The sequence below is a fragment of the Podarcis pityusensis genome (assembly GCF_964106645.2).
Source record: "Podarcis pityusensis genome assembly, chromosome: 14".
Classification (NCBI taxonomy): Eukaryota; Metazoa; Chordata; class Lepidosauria; order Squamata; family Lacertidae; genus Podarcis; species Podarcis pityusensis.
The window spans coordinates 13606484-13628544 of NC_138039.1; the positions used below are offsets into that span (position 1 = coordinate 13606484).

At 45.1% G+C, this 22061-nt stretch overlaps 1 protein-coding gene across 2 annotated transcripts in view; it reads left to right on the plus strand.

Annotated features, from left to right (window-relative positions):
• The window catches only part of DCUN1D3 (defective in cullin neddylation 1 domain containing 3), a 37821-nt gene that overhangs the window by 10544 nt on the left and 5216 nt on the right, over window positions 1-22061 (plus strand). For both annotated transcript variants that reach the window (XM_080981245.1, XM_080981246.1), the window contains exons 3-4: window positions 12759-12840; window positions 21496-22028. In XM_080981245.1, the coding sequence (XP_080837371.1) occupies window positions 21598-22028 (431 nt within the window). In that variant the 5' untranslated portion in view covers window positions 12759-12840; window positions 21496-21597. The remainder of the gene's footprint in view (window positions 1-12758; window positions 12841-21495; window positions 22029-22061) is intronic.

Genomic DNA, 22061 nt, shown 5'->3' on the forward strand with positions numbered 1-22061 from the left:
CAGTTCATTTTTAGAAATGGTGTAACTGTCCGTAGAAAATTGTTTTGGAAGGTTTTTTATATATTTTTCCATTGCAATAAACGTTCTGCAGAAAACATTCCATTCTGCACTGGTGTTGATAGTAAACGGTGGCCAAGAGCAGGAATTGCTCATCCTTGATATAGCAGACCTCTCCAAGTCAGTAAACAAAAGTGTTTTGAACCTTTTCCCTGCTGTAACCAAGGGCAAGTGTCTCTGTGGATTTGGTGTGTTGAGTGTGCCTGTGAAGACTTCCCTTCCGATGTGCTGATCTAATGCATCCAATCCCGACAGCGTCTTTGCTCAGTGGATTCTTGGTAGCGCATGTCATGGTGTGCTCAGGGGTGAACATTGGGGGGCTGTTGATTTTCTTGTTCTTCCTTGCTGCTTCAGGGAGCTGCAACCCTCCCTGAACTCAAAGCCTTCTGGAGCCTGCTCTGCTAAGAGGCCGCTTTGGATATCAAGATGGAGATTTGGCATCCCAGCGTATTCAGCTGTTGATGTTTTGCAATATTTATTAAAGGTGGTTCTGAAGAAATAAGAAATAACACTTGTCAACACGCACATTTCCTAGGGAGCACTACAGTTTTTGCCAAAACACGGCTTTCCTCTCCATTTAAACTTTTGCTGTATTCTATAGTTAATCAATATTTTGATTATACAGCAGCAGGGCCCAGTGGCAATCAATATGCCGATCATTTGTTAAAAGTCAGCATCTGGGAGCAATCTCCCTTTGAACATGTGTTTTTAATAAGTAGAAGAGGAGCTTTTAAATGTCTGTTTCGTTTTGCAAACTGTTGCCCTTTCTCAGCTGCAAACAGCAACATCAAATCAATCTACCATGTTTCTTACCGTTTTGCTCAGCAAAGCTGCTGAGGTTGAATGTATTAGATCTGAAGGATGCATTAAATTGGCACATCTTGAAGGGAAGTGGCACTCAGCTGTCAGTCCCTTCTCCCCGTGTGCCGTCCCAACCGCTACCGCTATTCTGTGCTATCCACAGGTTGAAAGCCTGCTTAAGCGATCAAAGCAAACTTAATCCTGGATACATCAAGTCTTGTTGGACTGCACTTCCCATCAGCCCCAGCTGGCATGACTAGGGATGATGGGAACTGGAGTCCAACAACATCTAGAGGGCACCACGTGGGCTACCACTACACTTGGGGCACTGTAAGGAGCATGTGAGAAGCAGAATCTCAGCCTCACGTTATGTTGTTTCCTATCGATAACAGTCCCTGGGAGGACCCCCCTATAGCAGCAGTAGCCTAAGATTAAAGCATTCACATTCAGAAAGGCTGTCTTTGATCTGTTGATTTGGGGGAGAAAGCAGGTCTGGGATACAGATTTGCAGTTGCACATACAAGGTCTGGCAGTCTGTGACTTGTGGGATGCAGGAAGGAATAGGCTGTACTCCAAGCTCCACTCTACATCTGGCTCCACCCCCATAGCCACTATTTTGCCCTTGTCTCTGCTTGGTGGATGTTGGTGTTCTAGTAAAACACACACACACACACACACACACACCCCGCAAACCCAGATCCTACAAGCCTGGAGTCTGCCTACCTTGTCTTATGGCCCTGAAAATGGGTAGTGCATGCAGGAGTACAGATCCCTGGTGTTTTGTCCCAGGCCACTTTAAGGGCTTTGGTTAAGAAAGCTGGGTTTAGATCTAAGAAAACGATGGCAGTGTTGGCTTCCAAAGCATAAAACCTTGGTCTGGGTCAGGTGTGGGGAAACTTTTGGCCCTCCAGGTGTTGCTGAACCACAGCTGCCATCATCTCTGGCCCCTTGGCCATGCTTGCCAGGACAAATGGGAGTTGTAGATCAGCTCCATCTGGATGTCCAAAAGTGTACCACTCCTGCTCTAAAGATACTATCTACATCTTTCTATGGAAGCTAATGTTGGTGTGCAGTGGTGACAAAGAATATCAATATCAATTGCAACTACAGCTGCCTCCCTTGCTAGTTGTGGAATCTCTTTTAAAGAGCTATTTCTGGCTTGCCTGAAGCATTTAAGAGTGCAACATGGTCCTTACTGGGACTTTGAGGCCCAACTGAACACTTGGAACAGCTGCTCATGCAGGTTTGTCAAATGATTTAGACCGGTTGATGACTACTACCAGTGCCCAGTTCCTTCCTCCTGAGTTGTTCTCCTTTCCTTCCTCTGTACAGAAATTGTCCTCACCTACCCAGTGTCCTCAAAATAAAAGTGAGCTTTAACAGCGACGGTTTCATCAGACTTGCATATTTATATGTAAACAGTGGCATGCAAATTAGCTTTGTTAGCAACCTTTCCTGAACAGGCTGGAATGTGTTGCTCTTCTAACTCTCCAGCCAGGAACTGCTGTTTCCTTTATAGAAGCCGCTTGGCCTGAAGACGAAAAAGAATGTTTGGCTTTGTAGAGGCGGCGTCTGCGCCCTCCTTGTTGCTGCAAACACAACATGCTTCTCCAGGGACACCATGGTGTGTTTAGCACAGTCACAACCTATTTAAATTTGTCTCCTTACTACACCCCCCCCCAGCTGATTTTGGACCAGGGCTATTGTCAGTAGCGGGTCACTTAACATCCAAGTGTTAAAGATGCCAGCGGATGGGGAATTGCTGGTTCTTTGAAGTACATCCATGGCAACTTTTATCACAGTTGTGGAACTGCTGACAGCTCTTCAGTTTGCAAGATAGATTTTGCCATTGAGACTGTATATAGTGCAAAGGTATGGTAGGTTTTTTGGGGTTGGGAGGGTAAAACCACTAGACAGCATTTGGCTCTTAGATCATTAGATCCGTGTTTCCCAAACTTGTTTCCAGCTACAATTCCCACCATCCTTGACCACTGGTCTTGCTACCTAGGGATGATGGGAGTTGTATTCCAAAAACAGCTGGAGACCCAGCTGGGAAACACTTTACAATTTCATAGGTGGGGAACTACAGCCTTAGGGTAAATTCACCCTTCCAAGTTTCTCTGTCTGGCCCTTGGGACGATCCCCAGCACACCCTTCTCTGCAAGACATGTCATATTCACTGGCCCCCCTTGAATGTTTTTGCCTTGCTGGAAATGTGTCGTTGAATATTGATAATGTCTGTTGCTTGCCTACATGGAGGGCAGATGGGGTGTGTGAATGTGTGTATGAAGGCAACATTTACATTGCTTGCTCTACCCAGCTTTGTCTCTGGCCTTGCCCATCACGGGCATATGGCCCCCGGAAAAGGTTGCCCAGAGTAGAATGTGGCCATTGAGCTGGAGAAGGTTCCCCACCCCCTAACATACACCCTCCATATTAGATTGCAAGGCTCATCCCTCACTCGAGCACATGGCAGCTCTGCTTTTTAATGAATTAAAAGCCCCTGACTTAGCATTTGGTTGTCGTGGTGTGCAGTCAGGGAGTTAGGTCAGTGGCAAGCCTGCCACCACTGGTATACGGCCCCTGGAAGGTTGCCCAGGAGGAAATGCGGTCCTTGGACTAAAACAAGATTCTCCACCTAGGAGAGCGGCATTGGAAGTCCCACCTCTGCCACGGCCCAGCCAAATTTTGGTCAGAGTTGGTTCTTTCACTTGTCAGAGTGAGTTTGGTCAGAGTTGGTTATTTCACTTGTGAAATAATAACACACAGGGTGGATGAATGAAGCAGACAGACCACAAAGGGCTCTGCAGATTGCAAGTGGCATGTGGGAATTATTTAGCAGTAACAAAAGCATTTGGATTCTCATTGCATTAAGGTACAGTAGAATTGAATGCATGTTTTGGCAGGTGCTGTTGAGGAAAACCTCTATGTCTCGCCTGCATCCAAGCTAGAAAACCCCTCTCATCATCCGAGTTCCTTAAGCTCTACTGGCAGGCGCTTAGAAACAGAGGTGGTTTTGCAGCCGTCTCCTCTGTTGCTTTACACCAGGGATGGGAAACCTTTATTTTGTTGAGGGTTGCATTCTTGGGGTGGTGGTATTTTGTCTATGTGTTGGCAGTGAGGCCAGAATCTAAAGTGAGTGGGGCCACCCATTCCTTTCTCTCTGCCTGTGCTGCTGCCCTGTGGACAGCATTGGAAGGGACAGATCACTCTTTCCACAGATGTGAACTGATAATTTGCATGCAGCTTTCACTCTGCCTCCTTCTATTACTCCATCTGTTTCAGGTCCCCTCTCCCATTTCCCTCCCTCCAAACTCCTTTCCTCCCTCGGACTCCTTCCACCCACCTGAAATTAGGCCAAAGGCTGCACCCTTCCCACGCTCTGCTTTACCCCAAAGGTTTCTGGATCGAAAAGAGCTCTATCAGTTAGGGCTGGGCGATATCTGGTTTTCAACATTGCGATGTATCGCCAGCTAAACATCACAGTATACTGATATATCACGATGCTTGAAATAAGGATGGAACTATCTAGAGACAAACAGTAGGGCTGGGTGTTATCTGGTTTTCAACATTGTGATATATCACCAGCTAAACACTGCAATATCCAGTGGTACCTCTGTTTTCGAACATAATCTGCTCTGGAAGACCATTCAACTTCCAAAACATTTGAAAACCAAGGCTCAAAGGGCAGTCTGCAAATTCAGTAGAGAAAATGGGGAGGGGATGACTCAGAGGAAGCCGTTCAACTTCCGAGGTGCATTCGAAAACAGAAGCATTTACTTCCGGGTTTTTGGCGTTCGAAAATCAAAACGTTTTACTTCTGAGACATTCGAAAACCAAGGTACCACTGTACCGATATATCATAGTGTTTGAAATAAGGATGGAGCAATGTAGAGGCATTGACTGGCTTCACAATTCTTCCCATGTTGTGATTTTTGCATAACACACATCATGATTCGTGATATATTGCCAGGTCAAAAAATATGAAGCTGATATCACGATACGAGCTTCAAAACTTCTGGGGAAAGACGTACCTCTTAAAAGCATTTAAAATTGGTTTATGTATATGGTGGCTCTGAAATGACCCTTTTTTTTCCTGGAAAGGCTTGTCCAGTGAGGTGAAGGTAATGGCCCTACTAAGAATCTTGTGCATTCTTAATGGTGCAGATTGAGAATATGTCTTACTGAGATCTAGAGATTAGATTTCTAGAAATTAGAAGCTCTTCCCCTTGTTTCTTCTGGTGTTTCTATCTCCTGGTCCAGCTGATGTCTCTCCTCCTCCTCCTATGCTGCTTTGCTGAAGTCTTCGGTGAGAACCTGAACGCTAAAATTGGCTCACCGCACTGTCAATCCACAAGCAAAACCTATGGGATGTGCATCATTTATCTGATCCTGGGATTTAGATTTCCACATTGCAGGTTGTGGGCTAGCCTTGACACAATGGAAGCCCGGGGGAAACCCAGTACTTCATAGACGGGAGAAATCAGTGCAGACGCACACTCAATCTGAGAAGGACCTTCATAGTGCTGCACATGAAAGGGAATTATTTAGAGCTTGAAATATTGTGATATAAAGAAAGATATATCCTGTAGCTGGTGCATGGGAGAAATTGAATAATTACTGTTCCACGCTCCAGATCTACATTTCAAAAGAAATGTTTGAATTGCTGATACAAAAGCATGTTTTTGGGGATGTGTGTGTGTCTCACATAGTTCATCTTCTCCTCTTCACTCCCACAACCAGTCTCAGGTTCTGGAGTTGTTACCTTATTTACAAGGCTGGCTTACCTTGTTTTGGCGCTCTGTTTCTGATGCTTGGTGTTCATAGGACTGACAGATGAACTAACATAATATTAGACTAGAGCAAGGTTTCCCAAATTGGGGCCTCCAGCTATTTTTGGACTACAATTCCCATCATCCCTGACCACTGGTCCTGCTAGCTAGGGATGACATTTGCCTGGAGAGGAACCTGACTTTCAGTTGAGCTGTTGGGTGATCCTCTTTTCATGGCACTTCCTTAAGATGTTTGATTTCGGTGAAGTCCTTGAAAAGATGTTAGAAGAATGAACTCCCATCAAGCTCTTGCAATCATATGAATGATGTTGCAATTTGGGGATGTGCCAGCATTGGACGCACATGACACATTGCTGGCTGATAGCAAAAGCAGGACTGGAGTAGGACAGAATTGGTTTTGTGAGCCTAGCTGCTGCTGCTACTTCGCTTCCCAGTAGTGACTGGCTGCTGTGTTTTGAACATGAAGATTCATCTCACACTGCAGAAGGTTTATGAAAGATTCCTACAGTGGTTGCATCTAGATTTGCAGAGCAGCTCTTAAAATAATAATTTAAAAACACCACTTGGTTAGGAACAAAAGGGGAACTGGTGGTTTCCCTCCAAAATCGCAGTTACAATTTGGGTAAAGTGGGTGAGGCTTTCGTCTAGTTACACTTCTTCATTTTCTAAGATGGTTGGACGGACCTCTTTTCTCTCTTAAAGGAACCGAGCTTCCTTGTGGAATTTCTCCTCCAGCTCATGGAAGCCTCAAAGCACTGCATTTTGATATGTCACCTTGGTGCACAGAATCATAGAGTTGGAAGGGACCCACAAGGGTTCTCTAGTCCACCCCTGCAATGCACAAAACTTTTTGCCTTCAGATTGAGAGTCTCGTGCTCTGCCAACTGAGCTGGTGTAAAGGTGGGGAGCTGGTTCCTCCCAGGCGCCGCTCTCCTTTCTGGGCAACCTCACAGGAGCTCTGTGGAAGTCGTGGGCAGGGTGTGTGGCCAACGCAGAAAGAGCAGTAAATGTGAACCTTTATACAGCAGGCTAAGTTTCTTCACACTCACAAGGTCCTTTCTATCCTCCATCCTCTTTTTTTATTTTTTTAATAATATTTATTACTTTTCCAAAAAATTTAAACACTTAAAAAAAAACCCAATACAATACAATACATTAAACTAACAAAACAAAACAAAAACAATAAAATAAATCAAACAATTTCATTATCCCATCTTTCATTCACTTATTTCCACGACTTCCTCACACCTCCCTTTTTGTATTCCACTTCTGTTAATTATTTCAGCAATTCCTTTCCATCTTCCTCTGTTTTCTATCCTATAATTATCTTAACTCATTATATCCTCCATCCTCACAAGCAAGGAGTTCATCAGAGTTCAGGGACACATTCTAGCCAGGCAAACACACATGAGGAGCATGCAAAGCAGGGCTGGTGAGGGATGTGGCTTGGGAGGTTGCATGGTTTGCAGACAGTGATACTTGGAGTGACGTATCTGGCTCCCAGGCCTGAGGGTCCCCATCCCTGTTTTAGATGGAAGATGTTCAGCGGAATTGCTCCACTTTCTCCCCTCTATTCCACACAGCCTTCCAATTTATTTATTTATTTATCATTTTTATTTATTTTTTATTGATTATGATACATAAATTTTATCTATGTACACATATAAGTAGATGATTATGAACCTAAAATGTTATTCATATAACATGGTGATGTTATCTGGATGTAAGCATTTCTTTAGAAAGTCAGTTAATTAGAAAGTCCACACAACGCTGAAAGGTTCACTATTTGGTTAAGATTTAAAGAACTTTTTCTCCCACTTCCAACAAGAAAAATACAGTAATGTTAGAAAATGGCAACCTGTTGTAGCCGGTGGTTTTACAGAATTTATCCAGAGCTGCAGCTGTCAGAAGTGAGTTAGGCTTCCCCAAGGAAGTGTAGACAGCTATCATGGGAAGTTTAGGGGCTCTTAAATATGGAAAGGCAGCATAAAAATAAAATGGTATAGAAGTTCAAACTTCTCTCTGAGTTCTGTTTTGATTTGGAAGTCTGAATGCGAGTTCTCGGAGGTCATTCAGAGGGAAGTAATAATACCACTCTATTCTGCCTTGGTCAGACCACACTTGGAATACTGCGTCCAATTCTGGGCACCACAATTTAAGGAGGCTGTTGACAAGCTGGAACATGTTTAGAGGAGGGCAACCAAGATGATCTGGGGTCTGGAAACTAAGCCTTATGAGGAGCACTTGAAGGAGCTGGGTATGTTTAGCCTAGAAAAGAGGAGACTGAGAGGAGATATGATAGACATCTTCAAATATCTCAAGGGCTGTCACATGGAGGAGGGAGCATGCTTGTTTTCTCCTGCTCTGGAGGGTAGGACTCGAACCAGTGGCTTCAAGTTGTAAGAAAGGAGATTCTGACTAAACATTTGGAAAAACTTTCTGACAGTGAGAGCTGTTCAGCAGCGGAACAGACTCCCATGAGAGGTGGTGGACTCTCCTTCCTTGGAGGTTTTTAAGCAGAGGTTGGATGGTCATCTGTCATGGATGCTTTAGCTGAGATTCCTGCATCGCAGGGGATTGGACTAGAATCAGTGGTGTCCAGAAAATTGGCTTCCAGGTGGAGAAATCAAAATTAGAAACTGAATTGTTAGAACCCAATACCAAGAATTTATCAAGAATGTATAATTTGCTGCTGAAATGGAATACACAAGATGAAACAGTTAAATCGGCTATGATTAAGTGGGCACAGGACATTGGTCATAACATTATGTTTGCTGACTGGGAATGGTTGTGGAACACCGGTATAAAATTTACGGCATGTAATGCCTTAAAGGAAAATATTATGAAAATGATCTATAGGTGGTACATGACCCCAGTCAAGCTAGCAAAAATTTATCATTTGCCTGATAATAAGTGTTGGAAGTGTAAAGAAACTGAAGGTACTTTCTATCACCTTTGGTGGACGTGCCCGAAGATTAAGGCTTTCTGGGAAATGATATATAACGAAATGAAAAAGGTACTTAAATGTACTTTCCCGAAGAAACCAGAAGCCTTGCTCTTGGGCATTGTCGGCCAATTGGTGTCAAAGAAAGATAGAATCTTTTTTATGTATGCTACGACAGCAGCAAGAATACTCATCGCAAAGTATTGGAAGACACAAGACCTACCCACTCTGGAAGAATGGCAGATGAAAGTGATGGACTATATGACACTGGCTGAGATGACTGGCAGAATCCGCGACCAGGGGAAGGAGACGGCGGAAGAAGAATGGAAGAAATTTAAAATCTATCTTAAGGACTATTATAAACTTGATGAATGTTAGAATGTCGAGGTTTTGAGAAAGAAAGGGTTACAGCGATATAAGATTAGACTGAAGGAAAGATTAAGAAGACATATGTTTGACAGAACTATTTAGAAGTTGCTGGAAAATTTTGGACATTGGGATGCAGAAAGGGGAGGTATGGGGGAGTCCGAGAAAGAAGGTTTATGAAAAAAAAGGTCATGAAACTATACGTGTTTGTATGTCTTTTTATATGTTTGTATTGTTTTAAAAATTTTGTAAAACCAATAAAAATTTATATATATATATAAAAAAAAGGGGGGAAAAAAGAATCAGTGGTGTCCAAACCTTTTTCAAAGAGGGCCAGATTTGATGAAGTGAAGGGCCATGGAGGCCGGCCAAAGTTGTTGCGCTTTTTTTTAGGATTGAAGTTGTTGAGGTTTTTTTATGATTTTACCCCAGGAAATAAAAATAAACTGCCACAGAGGCCAGATTAAACCTACCAGCAGGCTGGATTAGGCCCCCAAGACAGACTTTGGACATGCCTGGACTAGATGAGCCCTTAGGGTCCCTTCCAACTCTACAATTCTATGATTGTCACTTCATCCTTCACTTTCTAGCATGGGATTCTACTTTACTTTTCTCCTCTCCAATGTAGCCCAGACCCTACAGCAGAAGAGAAATGAATATAGAAGGGAAACAACTCCCATGAGCTCCATCCTGTGTGGAAGTTGGAAGTCCACAATATCTGGAGGTCACCAAGTTGGACGAAGGCTGCTTTAGAATATAAGACACAATCCCTTCTCCAAGTATTTAATGATCTAAAATTTGGCACAGACAGCCAAGAAATGGAGACATAGGAAGCTGCCTTATACCAAATCAGACCGTTGGTCTGTCCAGCTCAGTATTGTCTACACTGACTGGCCGTGGCTCTCCAGGGTTTCAGACAGGAACCACTACCTGGGGATGTTGGGGATTGAACCTAGGAGCTTCTGTGTGCAAGGCAAATGCTCTACCGTTGAGCTAGAGCTCTTAGAGAAATTCCCGCAGATTGGGGAAGAGCATGTATGGCTTTCATTTATGTATGCTTTCACTTGGCTACTGCAGTGTCCAGAGGACTCTGTAGTCGTGCCAAAGGTGTGTCAGGAAATGTGGGCATTGAGTAAGGATTTGAAGGAAATGAGAGGTGTGACAAGAGAGAGGCAAGAGATGAAAAGCAGAGTTTGGCAACAAGGTTGGCTGGTCCTGGTGATAAGGAAGCTCTCGGGGACAGGCTGCAGCTCAGTGAATGTTATGCATGCAAATACCCCTGGTTCAACCCGCAGCATCTTTAAATAGGCCTGGGAACCCTTGTCTGAAACCCTGGAGAGCTGCCAGTCAATGTAGGCAGGCTCTGAGCTCAGTGGAACAATGGCCTGACTCTGTACCAAACAACTTCCTGTGTAATGCTGCTCATCGCTGATGTTAGGCTTGTAACTAGCTAGTCACCTTTAATAAAGTGTGTGCTGCAGGGTTGTTTTTGTCTTGGTCTGCTTAAAAGTGTGTCTTTTTTCCCTCTAAGCACCCAGCCCAGAAAAAGCACCTCTCTCTCCAAAAATATCGCCCTCTAAAAATATTTTTGGAAATGTCAACTTCTTTCCCCGCCACCCCTCCAGTCGGCAGCTATTAATGGACAAATGTTGTCAGGGCTACCATGCAACCCGATTACAGAACAATTTGCAACACAACTGAACCCAAAATAGTAAGAGAGAGTTCACTGTTGTCTGTTGCAACAGATGTTCCAATTGCTTGGCACCTGGGTTTGCTGCAGTGTGTTTGCAAGCCAGCCTAGGTGGGGAAGAGAACATCACTTTGTCCTTCCTTGGCATACAAAAGAGGTCTGCTCAAATCTGTGAGGAAGCTGGATTTGTCTGTGGAGCCTTCTGCTTTCCAGAACTGAAGTGGCAATGGGCTGCAGTCTCTGGCCAAGCAGACGTGGAAGCTTTCATGCATAACTTGACGGGAGTGAAAAGTGAGTTGCCAAATGTTTTTTGCCATGTTGGCCTTGTAAAGCAGAGCTGTCTCTCACCATGTTGGGCAGTCAGTACTGTAAGGAAGAGCTCACTCTAAGCTCGCTGATGAAAAGCAGACATTCACCATGCAAGTGTGATTGCTGGATTGCCAAACGGAGGTGACTTGAATGCACTAAAAAGTATTATAAAAAAAGGTAAAGGACCCCTGGCAGTTAAGTCCAGTTGCAGACGACTCTGGAGTTTCAGCGCTCATCTCGCTTTACTGGCCGAGGGAGCCGGCGTTTGTCTGTAGACAGTTTTTCCGGGTCATGTGGCCAGCATGACTGAGCCACTTCTGGCGAAACCAGAGCAGTGCACGGAAACGCCGTTTACCTTCCTGCTGGAGCGGTACCAATTTATCTACTTGCATTTTTGGCGTGCTTTCGAACTGCTAGGTTGGCAGGAGCTGGGACCAAGCAACAGGAGCTCACCCCGTCGTGGGGATTCGAACCGCCAACCTTCTGATCAGCAAGCCCAAGAGGCTCAGTGGTTTAGACCACAGCGCCACCCGTGTCCCCCCCCCCCAAAAAGTATTATAGGCAGTGCTATTTTTTGAGAAAAAGAGGTGCTGGAGCTCCCCATGAATGCCCCCCTTGTTCTCTTATAATGGCTATGGCACACACAGGTGCCAGAACTGAATTCCAGCCGGGGGGAAACCCTGAATATAGGAATTGCATCTTATGTATTGATATACCATTCATCATCACTAGATTCTGTAGCAATTTACAATATGAAGAAACAATATAATAGATGCCCTTAGATCCAGGTTTCCTAAATAGTGCTCCACGATGTGTCCGTGAGGAAGACACATACTAGTGCCCCAAACTGGGGGAACTTTCAGGGAAAGTTGCAATTCTAAGGCTTGATGGCTCATAATATCGTTTTTAGAATAATACCATGGCTTAAAAGAAAACTGGAGAGTGAATGCTACTGATTGGGTGCCACATTGAAAAAAGGCTCCCTTCTCTTACTGTAACTTACCTCACCTCTGGTGTTAGGGCACCCAGAGGAAAGTATTGGCTAAGGTACCCTGCCGCCAACCTAAGAACCCTTTAGAGATTCCTACGCATACAGCTGAGACCTTCTCCTGCCTCTGTGAACTTGAAATGTTCACAGGTAGAAGTGAAAGTGTCTGCATCAATAACAGACTTCTCAGGACCCTCTCCAATCCCTTAAACAAGACATAAAACTGATTAAATACATTGCAGTGTACTTCTGCCCTGAGTCAACTTGCATTCTCATTCATGGATTTGATACTGTTGGAGACACACCTTCTGAATGCACCCAGGTCCCATCCCTGCATGGAGACTGGTTCCCCATTGCTTGTGTAAATCCTTGTTTATATACTCTGAATCAGGGGAGGGAAACCACAGCTCTACAGATATTGCCGGACTGCAGCTCCCGTCAGTCCCAGGCAGCATAGCCAGTGGTCAACAATGATGACAGTGGCAGTCCAGAAACATCTGCAGAGCTACAGATGTCCTCCCCCCTTCCCTAAATGCATCAAATGTTAATTGGTATTCTAATTGCTAATCCTCTGTGCATGACATCTTGGCCAAAATGCTTTATGCAACTTGGTGTCTGAGTACTTGGAAGCAGCTAGCTTTCATGTATGCCCTGGTATGAATTAACCCATCTGCAATGAGCAATGGCCACATAAATGAAGCTGCCACCTTTGAATTTTGCTTTGTGGTGGTGACTTGAGCTTCGTATGTGCCGCAGCCATTTAAATTTCCTTCTTTCAAGATTTCTAAACCATGTCCCTGTTTTTCACAGTGTTCCATGGAGAGACCCTGATGCGTGGGTGGAGAGTCGGACTCGTTGCTGCAATGCCTTCCTGTTCCTCTGAGGATAGCATGTAAGTCTTCCATTATGGTTGCTCTCTTGTAGACCAGACAAGTGTGCTTCTCAGACAGTCTGGACCACTCTGCCATTAGCAAAAGACAGCCCCTCTTTTGGCGAGCCAATATTATAGCTGATGTCTTTGGAAGGCTGTTTGTGTCTGGAGGGTGGTGTGAGCCGGCAGTGAGGTGCAGGGTCCTTTAAACCTCTCCACTGAGGGGCGCACAGCCACACACCCCTCAATGGACAGGTGGGGTGGAGCCCACACCTCACTGCTGGCTAGCGGGATCTGACGCCGAGATGCTTATTTACTTGAGTCTAATGCGCCATCTAATGCGCACCCAATTTTTTTGCAGCATAATTTGGCAAAAAAAAAAAGGTGCTCATTAGACTCGAGTAAATGTGGTATATTGGAAGCTGCCTTTCAACTTTCCGATTCTATGATCTGTGGTTGTATAATTCTATCCTGGCTGGCTTATTTACCTCCATAAACAACACAGGCCAAATGCCTGCTGGATGGAAAATGAGTATCACTCTCCTGATTTATAAGAAAGGGAACAGGAATGATCCACAAAACTATCGGACAATCTAGCTCAGAATTATCTGTTCTGCCTGGCAGTAGCTCTCCAGGGTCCTGGCCAGTGATTTTCCCAGCACCTGCTGCTGAGATCCTTTAACTGGTGTAACCAGGATCAAGCCTTTTTGCAAAGGCACATATTCTACCACTAAGCTATGGTCCCTACTGCTTTTCATAGACACAATCTTTTGTCTCTTATAATCTTGTTTTCAGTTGTGAATTTTAAGAAAGTGTTTGGATGCAAAGGGGGGACAGCACATCAGCCAAACTCTCCTTGGTTCTCTGTCTAGCGTCCTGCAACTAGGAGTGCACAGATGGGGGGGAAGAGCTGTGGCTCCAACTTGCGCAGAGTCCCACCCCTGGTGGGACAAATGTAAGCTTACTATTGTTTGGTTCCTTCAACCAGGGGAGCTGGAGTCTTGATTAAAACATGATGATGATGATGATGATGATGATGATGATGATGATGATTTTAAGAGGATTGATTGACCTCTTAAGGAGGAGGAACTATAATCAGACTTAAGCAGAAAGCCAAGTGTGTGTCAGAAAATGGAAGCACCTTTTGAAACCCAGACAGTGTTGGAATCGTGCCCCTTGCATTCTCCTGGTATTTGGGTTCACTGCAGGGTCACTTCAGAATTGCAGCTAAAGGCAGGTTTAAAGCCATCCAAGCTGGCCATCTTTGTCTCTTGTGAGAGCTTATTCCATAGTTTAGCTTTGCGCCATGTGAAGAAGTACTTCCTCTTGCCTTTCCTGAATTCAGCTTTATTGGATGTCCTCGAGTTCCAGTGTTATGAGAGAGGAAGGGGGGGGGAGCCTATGTAATTAATCTTACTGTTTTTGTGCAGTTGCCTGTGGCCACAGGCAATAAACACTTACTTTGAAATGAGCTTTATGCAAATCTGCACAGAGCTTCTGGTTAGTTTGTGGGTTTAATGACACACAATGCTAAAGGATTAAAATAAGTTTCACCCTCCTCAAGCCCTCATCTCTCTTCCCCATCCCCCAAACATGTGTGACTTTGTGCGTTTTCCCTTCACCAACTTTTTATAGGTCTGTACGCACATTGGGCTTTTGAATGAGTGTGATGGGTGCCACTCCCTGTGGTCACACGCCCCCTCTGCTAATCACCATCACCCTACATATAGAGAGAGAAAGCCCTCACACTTAGCTTTTTCAAGGGATCTGTGTAAAAATGTGATCCCGTAAAATTAATCTGAGCCTTGACTCCCTTGGGAGGTTGTGGACTCTCTCCTTCATTGGAGCTTTTAAAGCAGAGATTGGATGGCCATCTGTCATGGATGCTTGAGCTAAGATTCCTGCCTTGCAGGGGGTTGGACTAGATGACCCTTGGGTCCCTTCCAACTCTATGATTCTATGTCAGTGATGGTTTTTTGAATGTGTTGTTTGGTAGTTTTCCTCTGCGTAAATGAGTTCTGGTCTAACCGAGTAAAACAGTACGTTAGACTTAAAGCTGAGAACCTAGGGTTTATGCCTCGCCCAAAGTGTGGACAGTCTTAATGAAATTCAATGGGCAATTCCTGTTTCCAGTTGAACTTTGGTAATCTGGCTGGCAGACACCCTTGGGCTGGCCCTATAGAGAGCTGGAGGGTGAAGAATATCCTGTAACCTGTTTTGCAGGAGCCTTTGCTGTTCAAACAGCAAACTTCACGTGGGTGTCAGAAGCAAATGCGCTCGCTCTCTCTGAACTCATTTTATGGCCTTGGGCAAGTCTCCCTTAGCCTCTTGTTCTTCCCTACTGAAAATCTATTCCAACAAATTGTGGTTCTCTACTCTGCCTATAAAAATTAAAAGTGCAATATGCTTGTCCTACTTAGAATAGGCAGGTTGAAATAAATGGGCATGACTAATGAAGGTCCATTAATTTCAGTGGGTCTACTCTAACAGAATTGGATATAGCCTTAGGTTCTTTTTAGTTCTGTCCACAAGGGACAGCAAAGCTTTTGTGAGCATAAGTGTAGGAATGTTTTTTTGTGCGTGAGTAACATTTAATTGTAATTGGTGTCTGCTTCCTTTTTGCATTTGGTCAGGTTCGTAAGGTTAGTAGTCTTAAACCTTTTCAGACCCAGTACCCACTTTTAATCCAAATGTGCATATAGGAACCCATGTCCTAACCTTTTGTCATATATTTGCATGTTGGTAGTACTCCTGTTGCAACCCACCTTGGATCAGGCTGTGACCCGCTAGTGAGGTCCAACCCACCAGTGGAAGACCAATGGGCTAGGCAATTGCCCTTTTCCCTCCTGCCCCATATGTCCTGCCATGAGAGAAGTTGTCTGAATTTGCATTTGCAAGTAAGACACAAGTTTAGGCTTCAGTCACTTGAAGTCATTTGGGTGCTGTCCTGCAGATTACCTGCTAGGAAGCCAATTCTGGAGCAGACTTTGAAAGTCTATCCCCCTTCAGCCAAGAAATATTTCCCAGCTTGCCTCTGGTGTGAGTTGGTTGCAGATTTGACGCTGTTGGATTCAGGGCTCGATAGAGACAAGGAATGGCTGGCTTGGTACAGCAACTTAAGAGATGATAATAATAAGAAGTAATTGTCCATCTTGAAGCATGCTGATGCATACTGGTCATCTTCCTTTGCCAATTCATCGCCAGCTGGGAGTGGGTCACATCCACTCGGATTTCATCTTTCCAACTCTCTTGACTGGCTCTTGTTTGCATTCATGCCCTGCATAGTAATGGGACACACCTAATTCTTGCATTGCTGGGGCCTTCTGGCATCATTTCTCTCTCCTTCTTGTGTGTGTGTGTCTGTGCATATACACACACAGTTCTGCCAGCTAAGGATAACGTGTCATGCATCTAAAATAGGCTCTTCATAACCATCCCACCTCCCACTGGCCGCCTCATCCCATCCTATTGTGGGAAGAGCCACTGCTTTGTTCTAATGGTGCTTCCCTGTGTGTATAGCTTTTTAAAAAGCCAGAACAGAGATGTCTTGTTCTATTCCCTTTCTGCTGCCGCTGTGGGATTTGTGTGTGTTGTCTTGATTCTGCCTTTCTATCAGAAAAGAGATTTCAGGCAGTGAGCAGAAGAAGTTTGAAGGAGATGCACTACTGACATTTTCAAACCACAGAACAACAACCCATAGCAACCATTATCGATTCACCAACAGTCTCAGTTTCCTGATCTTTAAAAGCCCTCTTATGGAGGCAGGTCTTCAACGTGTGGTGTGGAAGGGCTACACCATGATGGGGCCAGGTGGGCCTCCCTAGGAATGGCATTCTGCAAGAAGCCGAGAAGGCCCCGTCTCTCATACCACCTGTTGAATTTCAGAAGATGGAGGGACATGGAGCAGGGCCTCGGATGCTGATCCGATCATGCATCACAGAGGTGCATAAGGGAGGCAGTGGCTCTGGTATCTTCATCCTAGGCCTTCTCAGATTACAGCCACTGTCTGCTGATTTTTGCACATGTGCTGCAACAGCAGGCAGCTATATGCCAGGATGTTTCATCCTCTGGGACTGAACCTTGGGCCAGGTTGGTGAGTTTGAGGGCCTCTTCTCAACAGGGCTGGGTTGGAAAGGAGGCAGCATAAATTTAGAAGAGACTTGAGATAAAAAAAACAGCCACCACCATCCAGAGACTGAGATACACTACTGCTGAATAACAATGGTGGTGCCTGTCGCCAGTCATTATAAGTTACTTTCATAGAACAGCTAACTAATACTGAGCTATGGATCAAAAGGTCCCTGGTTCAAATCTTGCCCTGAGGCAAGTTGCACTTTGTTCTTCTCAATCCCCACACCCCGTGCATCTTGGCTCTGCCCACTATTGACATGCAGCCTCAGGAAGGAGGCCTCTGAGGATACAGACCATGGGCTGAAAAAAAATGTTATAAGGATGAAAACTAGATTGCTCTGAACACCTGAAAGTTCTAATACAGAGCTTTCCAAACGTTACATGTTTGTGACACGTGTTTTGGACATGCATCATTTCGCGTGACACAGTAATTCAGTTTTGCTAGCAAACCAGAGGCTAAACTAACCCCTTTCCAGCCCCGGGAAGAGTGCGGGGAGCGTTCACACGACACACCTACACATTGCAGCCAACACACTACCGTGTCACGACACACAGTTTGGAAAGCTCTGTTCTAATACAAAGTGTTGAGTGTGTGTCTGTGTGTGTCTTTATCTAGAGAGGGGAATCTTGAAAGCATCAAGCAGCATCAAACTTCAGACAAGTTTTCTCCGGATCTCAGAAGAATGCAGTTAATCAGTAAAATGATATGTTAATTACGGTGACTAACAATGTTAAATGTTTTAAAGCAAGATGGAAGTGGAAACATCGTCAACTGCTCCTGAAATACCTTTGTGAAGGGTGGGATATCATTAACGCCAACTTTGGACTGTGTGATTACCGACCGGGTACCGCAAACACACATCCGCTGTGCATAGGGAATCCTTTTATACTTTCCCTCCAAATAGGCAGAAGGCATTGTTTGGAAATGAAGGACCATGAAAGCTTTTCTAAGAGCAGCAAAAGTTCGATCTTGAAAGTACTGTTGAAAGTATTGATTTCCCTTTAATGAACTGAACCAAGTGGGGAAATGCTTGGAATTGGCTGGCAAGTACATTTCCCTGAGAAACCTACCTCGAAAATTCTTTTTCGAATGAAAAATATATCCGTACAAACTCGGGAGGTCTGAGCACCCTCAAAGTCAGATTATAACAATGCTGTTAACCAGCATTGGGCTCAATGTTGTTCAGTGAAACATCGCTTCCAAATTACTTTCCTCAAAATCCACCCATCTCTCCCCATAAAGTATGGATGATTTATGAGTGCTTGCTTTTAAAAACTGTATTCATCAGAGATCTGCCTTAAACCTGAAAGTATTTGCTGCCCTTTTTATGACAAAAACTTGCATCGTTAGCATATCTGCCCCTGGAAAGGCAGATAACTTTTTCATTCTCTTGTTACATAAATTTGGCGTATTCATGGAGTGTGCCAGGGAGGCTGCCCTGGCAGAGCTGAAAGTTTTGTAAAGATGGTGTAGAGGAGCTGGCAGCCTCCAAGATAAAACCAGGTTTGAGCACTCACTCCAGTTGGAAGAGAGCAGCGATGTGCATTACCTGGCCCACTGGGACAATGTCCCTATGAGGCGGGCTGCTGTGCTTCCAAGAGCCCTTAAAGACAGCTCTGCACAGAACACACTTTAGTCTAGCTTTGAGCCATGATTAGAACCATCTGCTATCCCAGCCAGGCTCAATACTCCATGTCCTTTTTAATGATAACTTAGCACTTTTTATGGGACTGGATCAGGGTGGGCAACATGCAGTCCTCTGATTTATCCCACAGAAGGCAAGTCGTTCTGTCGCCATCATAGCCTTTTTATATTGCTGCAGTTTCACTTCTTATACTCTATCCCCACCCCCCTTTCCCCAGGCACATTGCTCCAGCACGGGGTTTTTTGGTGGGGAGGATGCGGGCCTTTAGATTTCCACTGTAAAATCCAAACTTGGAGACTGGTAGAAAGTGCAGCAAATGGAGCCAGGAATCCAAACTTGGCAGTAGCTCGATGCAAACTGTGGGTATCGTAAAGCTCCTTGGATGCTTAGCTATTAAAATGCATTTATGGTTTTTAAATAGCTTCCTGAAAAAGATTCTGGGTCAGAGTCATCTGTCTCGGCAAATTCAGCGCATGAATCGACCTCTTTGTAACCCTGTGTTACAGTAAGAATTTTAGGAATTTCCTTTGATTACCTCTTGCCAGTCGGCCACTGGGAGAAGCCACAGCTGCTTTCTAGGTGCAGAGGTGAGGAAATGTGGCGTCACACAGTTTAAAGGGTGCTTCCAAATGGAGAGACCTGGGGCGGTGGGGGGTCATTTAGGTACGCCCACAATAAATGTGGAGACTGTGCTGAATCCACGTGTGTGGTTTTTTTCCTGGCAGATTTGAAGCATATTGAGCTAGCACAAGGGGTGTTTGTGTAAGCAATTTTTATTGCACAATAATGTGATGATGTCTCTCATGCTACCTGTCCTGCCTCCTCGAGAGGCAAGCAGAATCACATAGAATTTGCGAACCAACAACCTTGATCACAGCATTGCAGAAGCATGCTGTTTAAAAGGGCTTCGATAAAGCAACAATGCTAGTCTTAATGGGGGCACACCAGGACGCTAGATGAGCCCTCTCAGGGCTGCGGGGGGACATTCAGCTTCACCTTGGGGAAAAGACCATAGGTCAGGGGTCCCATGTTCAATCCCTGGCATCTATCATTAAAAGCAGCAGTTGGCAGGAAGTTGTTCATTTAATTCTTTAATTTAAGCCATTTCTACACCTCTTAATCATTAGCATTTCTTAGCACTGTACATAGCCATAAACCATGCAGGTTCAGCAAGGAGGACGTGCCTACCTGATCTCAGCTGGGAGGGAGTTCTACTGGCTTGGGATCACATGCACTGAATGCATGGCTTCTGGTAAATCACAAGATGCACCTCTGAACTATGGCTGATCACCAATGGAGACTCCCTTCAAATATTTTGGTGATCAGGTGGCAATATAAGGGATCAGGCAGTCCTTGTGATATCCTGGACCTAAGCTGATTAGTAAGGGCCTTGTGCAATGATATTATTTCCCTGAGATCTTGTACCAAAGTTGGCCAGGATTTGCCAGCCTGGTGACCTCCAGATGAAGTGTCATCAGCCAGTTGCCCCAAACACCTGGAGAATATCTTTGTTTTCATTGATTCAGTCAACGGCTGAAATTGGCTACTTGTGACAACTCTGATTTCTAGACTTCTTTGCATATACGATCTGATTGCAACCCTATAATGGCCTTATAAAAATAGGTTGGGGGAAAAGGGTCTTAGACTAAAAATCACCAGATGAGTTCATGGCAGAGGAAAGATCCGAGCTAACTATTTCCCCATCCATCGCTCAGTGACCTAGCCACTAGGCTACACTAGGTTGTCTTCAATTTGCAGGCTGCACCAGAATCCTTGCCTTGAGAGCTTCAGCAGGGCTCACATGCAAAGTACTGCCCCAGAAACGGCCACTTCCTGTGCTGTCAGGGCAAGCCCGGCCAAACACATTTTGCACTTCTGCAAGCCTGCATTTCACAACTGGGAGGGTGCACAAGAATCCTTCAGAGACTGCAATCTTGAGACTGTGGATGACATAAGAGTTTAGCCAGAGTATCCAAAGTGGGAACAAAGGATGAGGTCATATATTGGATGGGACTGTTTAGCCCAGTTCTGTCCTCTCCAGTGCTCCCCAAAATCCTTCTCCAGGTATTTTGGGCAACTGACTATATATTCAACTGACTATAAGTGCATCTTTCATTAATTGGGCAACACACCTTTTTTAAAGTTAGTTGCTTTCAATTTAAGTATTTCTATGAACTACAGATGGCAGCGGTATCTTAGGTAATTTCCTCCATTCTCTTGCTTGGAAGGTGGCACCAACTGTGATGCATACATGCAAAGGTAAAGGACCCCTGGACGGTTAAGTCCAGTCAAAGGCAACTGTGGGGTTGCGGCGCTTATCTCACTTTCAGTCCGAGGGAGCCAGCATTTATCCACAGAAAGCTCTCTGGGTCATGTGGCCAGCATGACTAAACCGCTTCTGGTGCAACAGGACACTGTGATGGAAACCAGAGCACATTGAAATGCTGTTTACCTTTCTGCCACTGCGGTATCTATTTATCTACTTGCACTGGCATGCTTTCGAACTGCTAGGTTGGCAGGAGCTGAGACAGAGCAATGGGAGCTCACCTTCATCGGTCAGATTCAAACCGCCGACCTTCCGAATGGCAAACCTAAAAGGCTCAGTGGTTTAGATCTTGTGTTGATTACAGTAGTCATTGTATCACCACCATGTTCATTATTTTATTGTTATTTCTAAACCATAGGAGCCAACTCCTAGAGACTGTGGGATCTTTGGCCCCCCAATAAAATATCTGAGGAGGCTGCCTCCCCCCAAGTTGATGGGCATTGCCATTCAAATGGTGTGTGTGTACTGCGTCATGTGATCAATTATGCAGGGCGGGGCTTACACAAACACCCCAATATTTTATTCATGTTGGCACCCCTGTTCTAAACAATTTCCCCACCCTCTTCCCCCTAGGTTGCTCCACCGTCAATGATGGCATGCTGAGACCCACCAAGCAGCGGCGGCGTGGGCGTGCGATAGCAAGGGGGCCGCTCTAACCGCTGGGCGTGGGACACCATGGGCCAGTGCGTCACCAAGTGCAAGAATCCTTCTTCCACTCTTGGCAGCAAAAATGGCGACCGAGAATCGAGCGGCAAGGCTCACGGCAAGCGGAGCACGATTCACAAGGAGGAACACTGCCCCGTCGGTGGGAAATCCTCTGGGGACATCCTGGTTAATGGGACAAAGAAGATGGAAGCCTCTGTAGAGTCTAGTCATCCTCCTTCTTCTTCCGGGGATGCGAAGAAAGAGCCAGTTTCTGGCACGGAGGAATCGTCCCTCCACAGGACTGAGGAATTATTTAGGAGATACAAGGACGAGCGAGAAGACGCCATATTGGAGGAAGGCATGGAGCATTTTTGCAACGACCTCTGTGTCGACCCAACTGAATTCAAAGTCCTCGTCCTGGCATGGAAGTTCCAGGCAGCTACCATGTGCAAATTCACAAGGTGAGTTCCTGCAGCTGTGACCTGCTCAAAGAC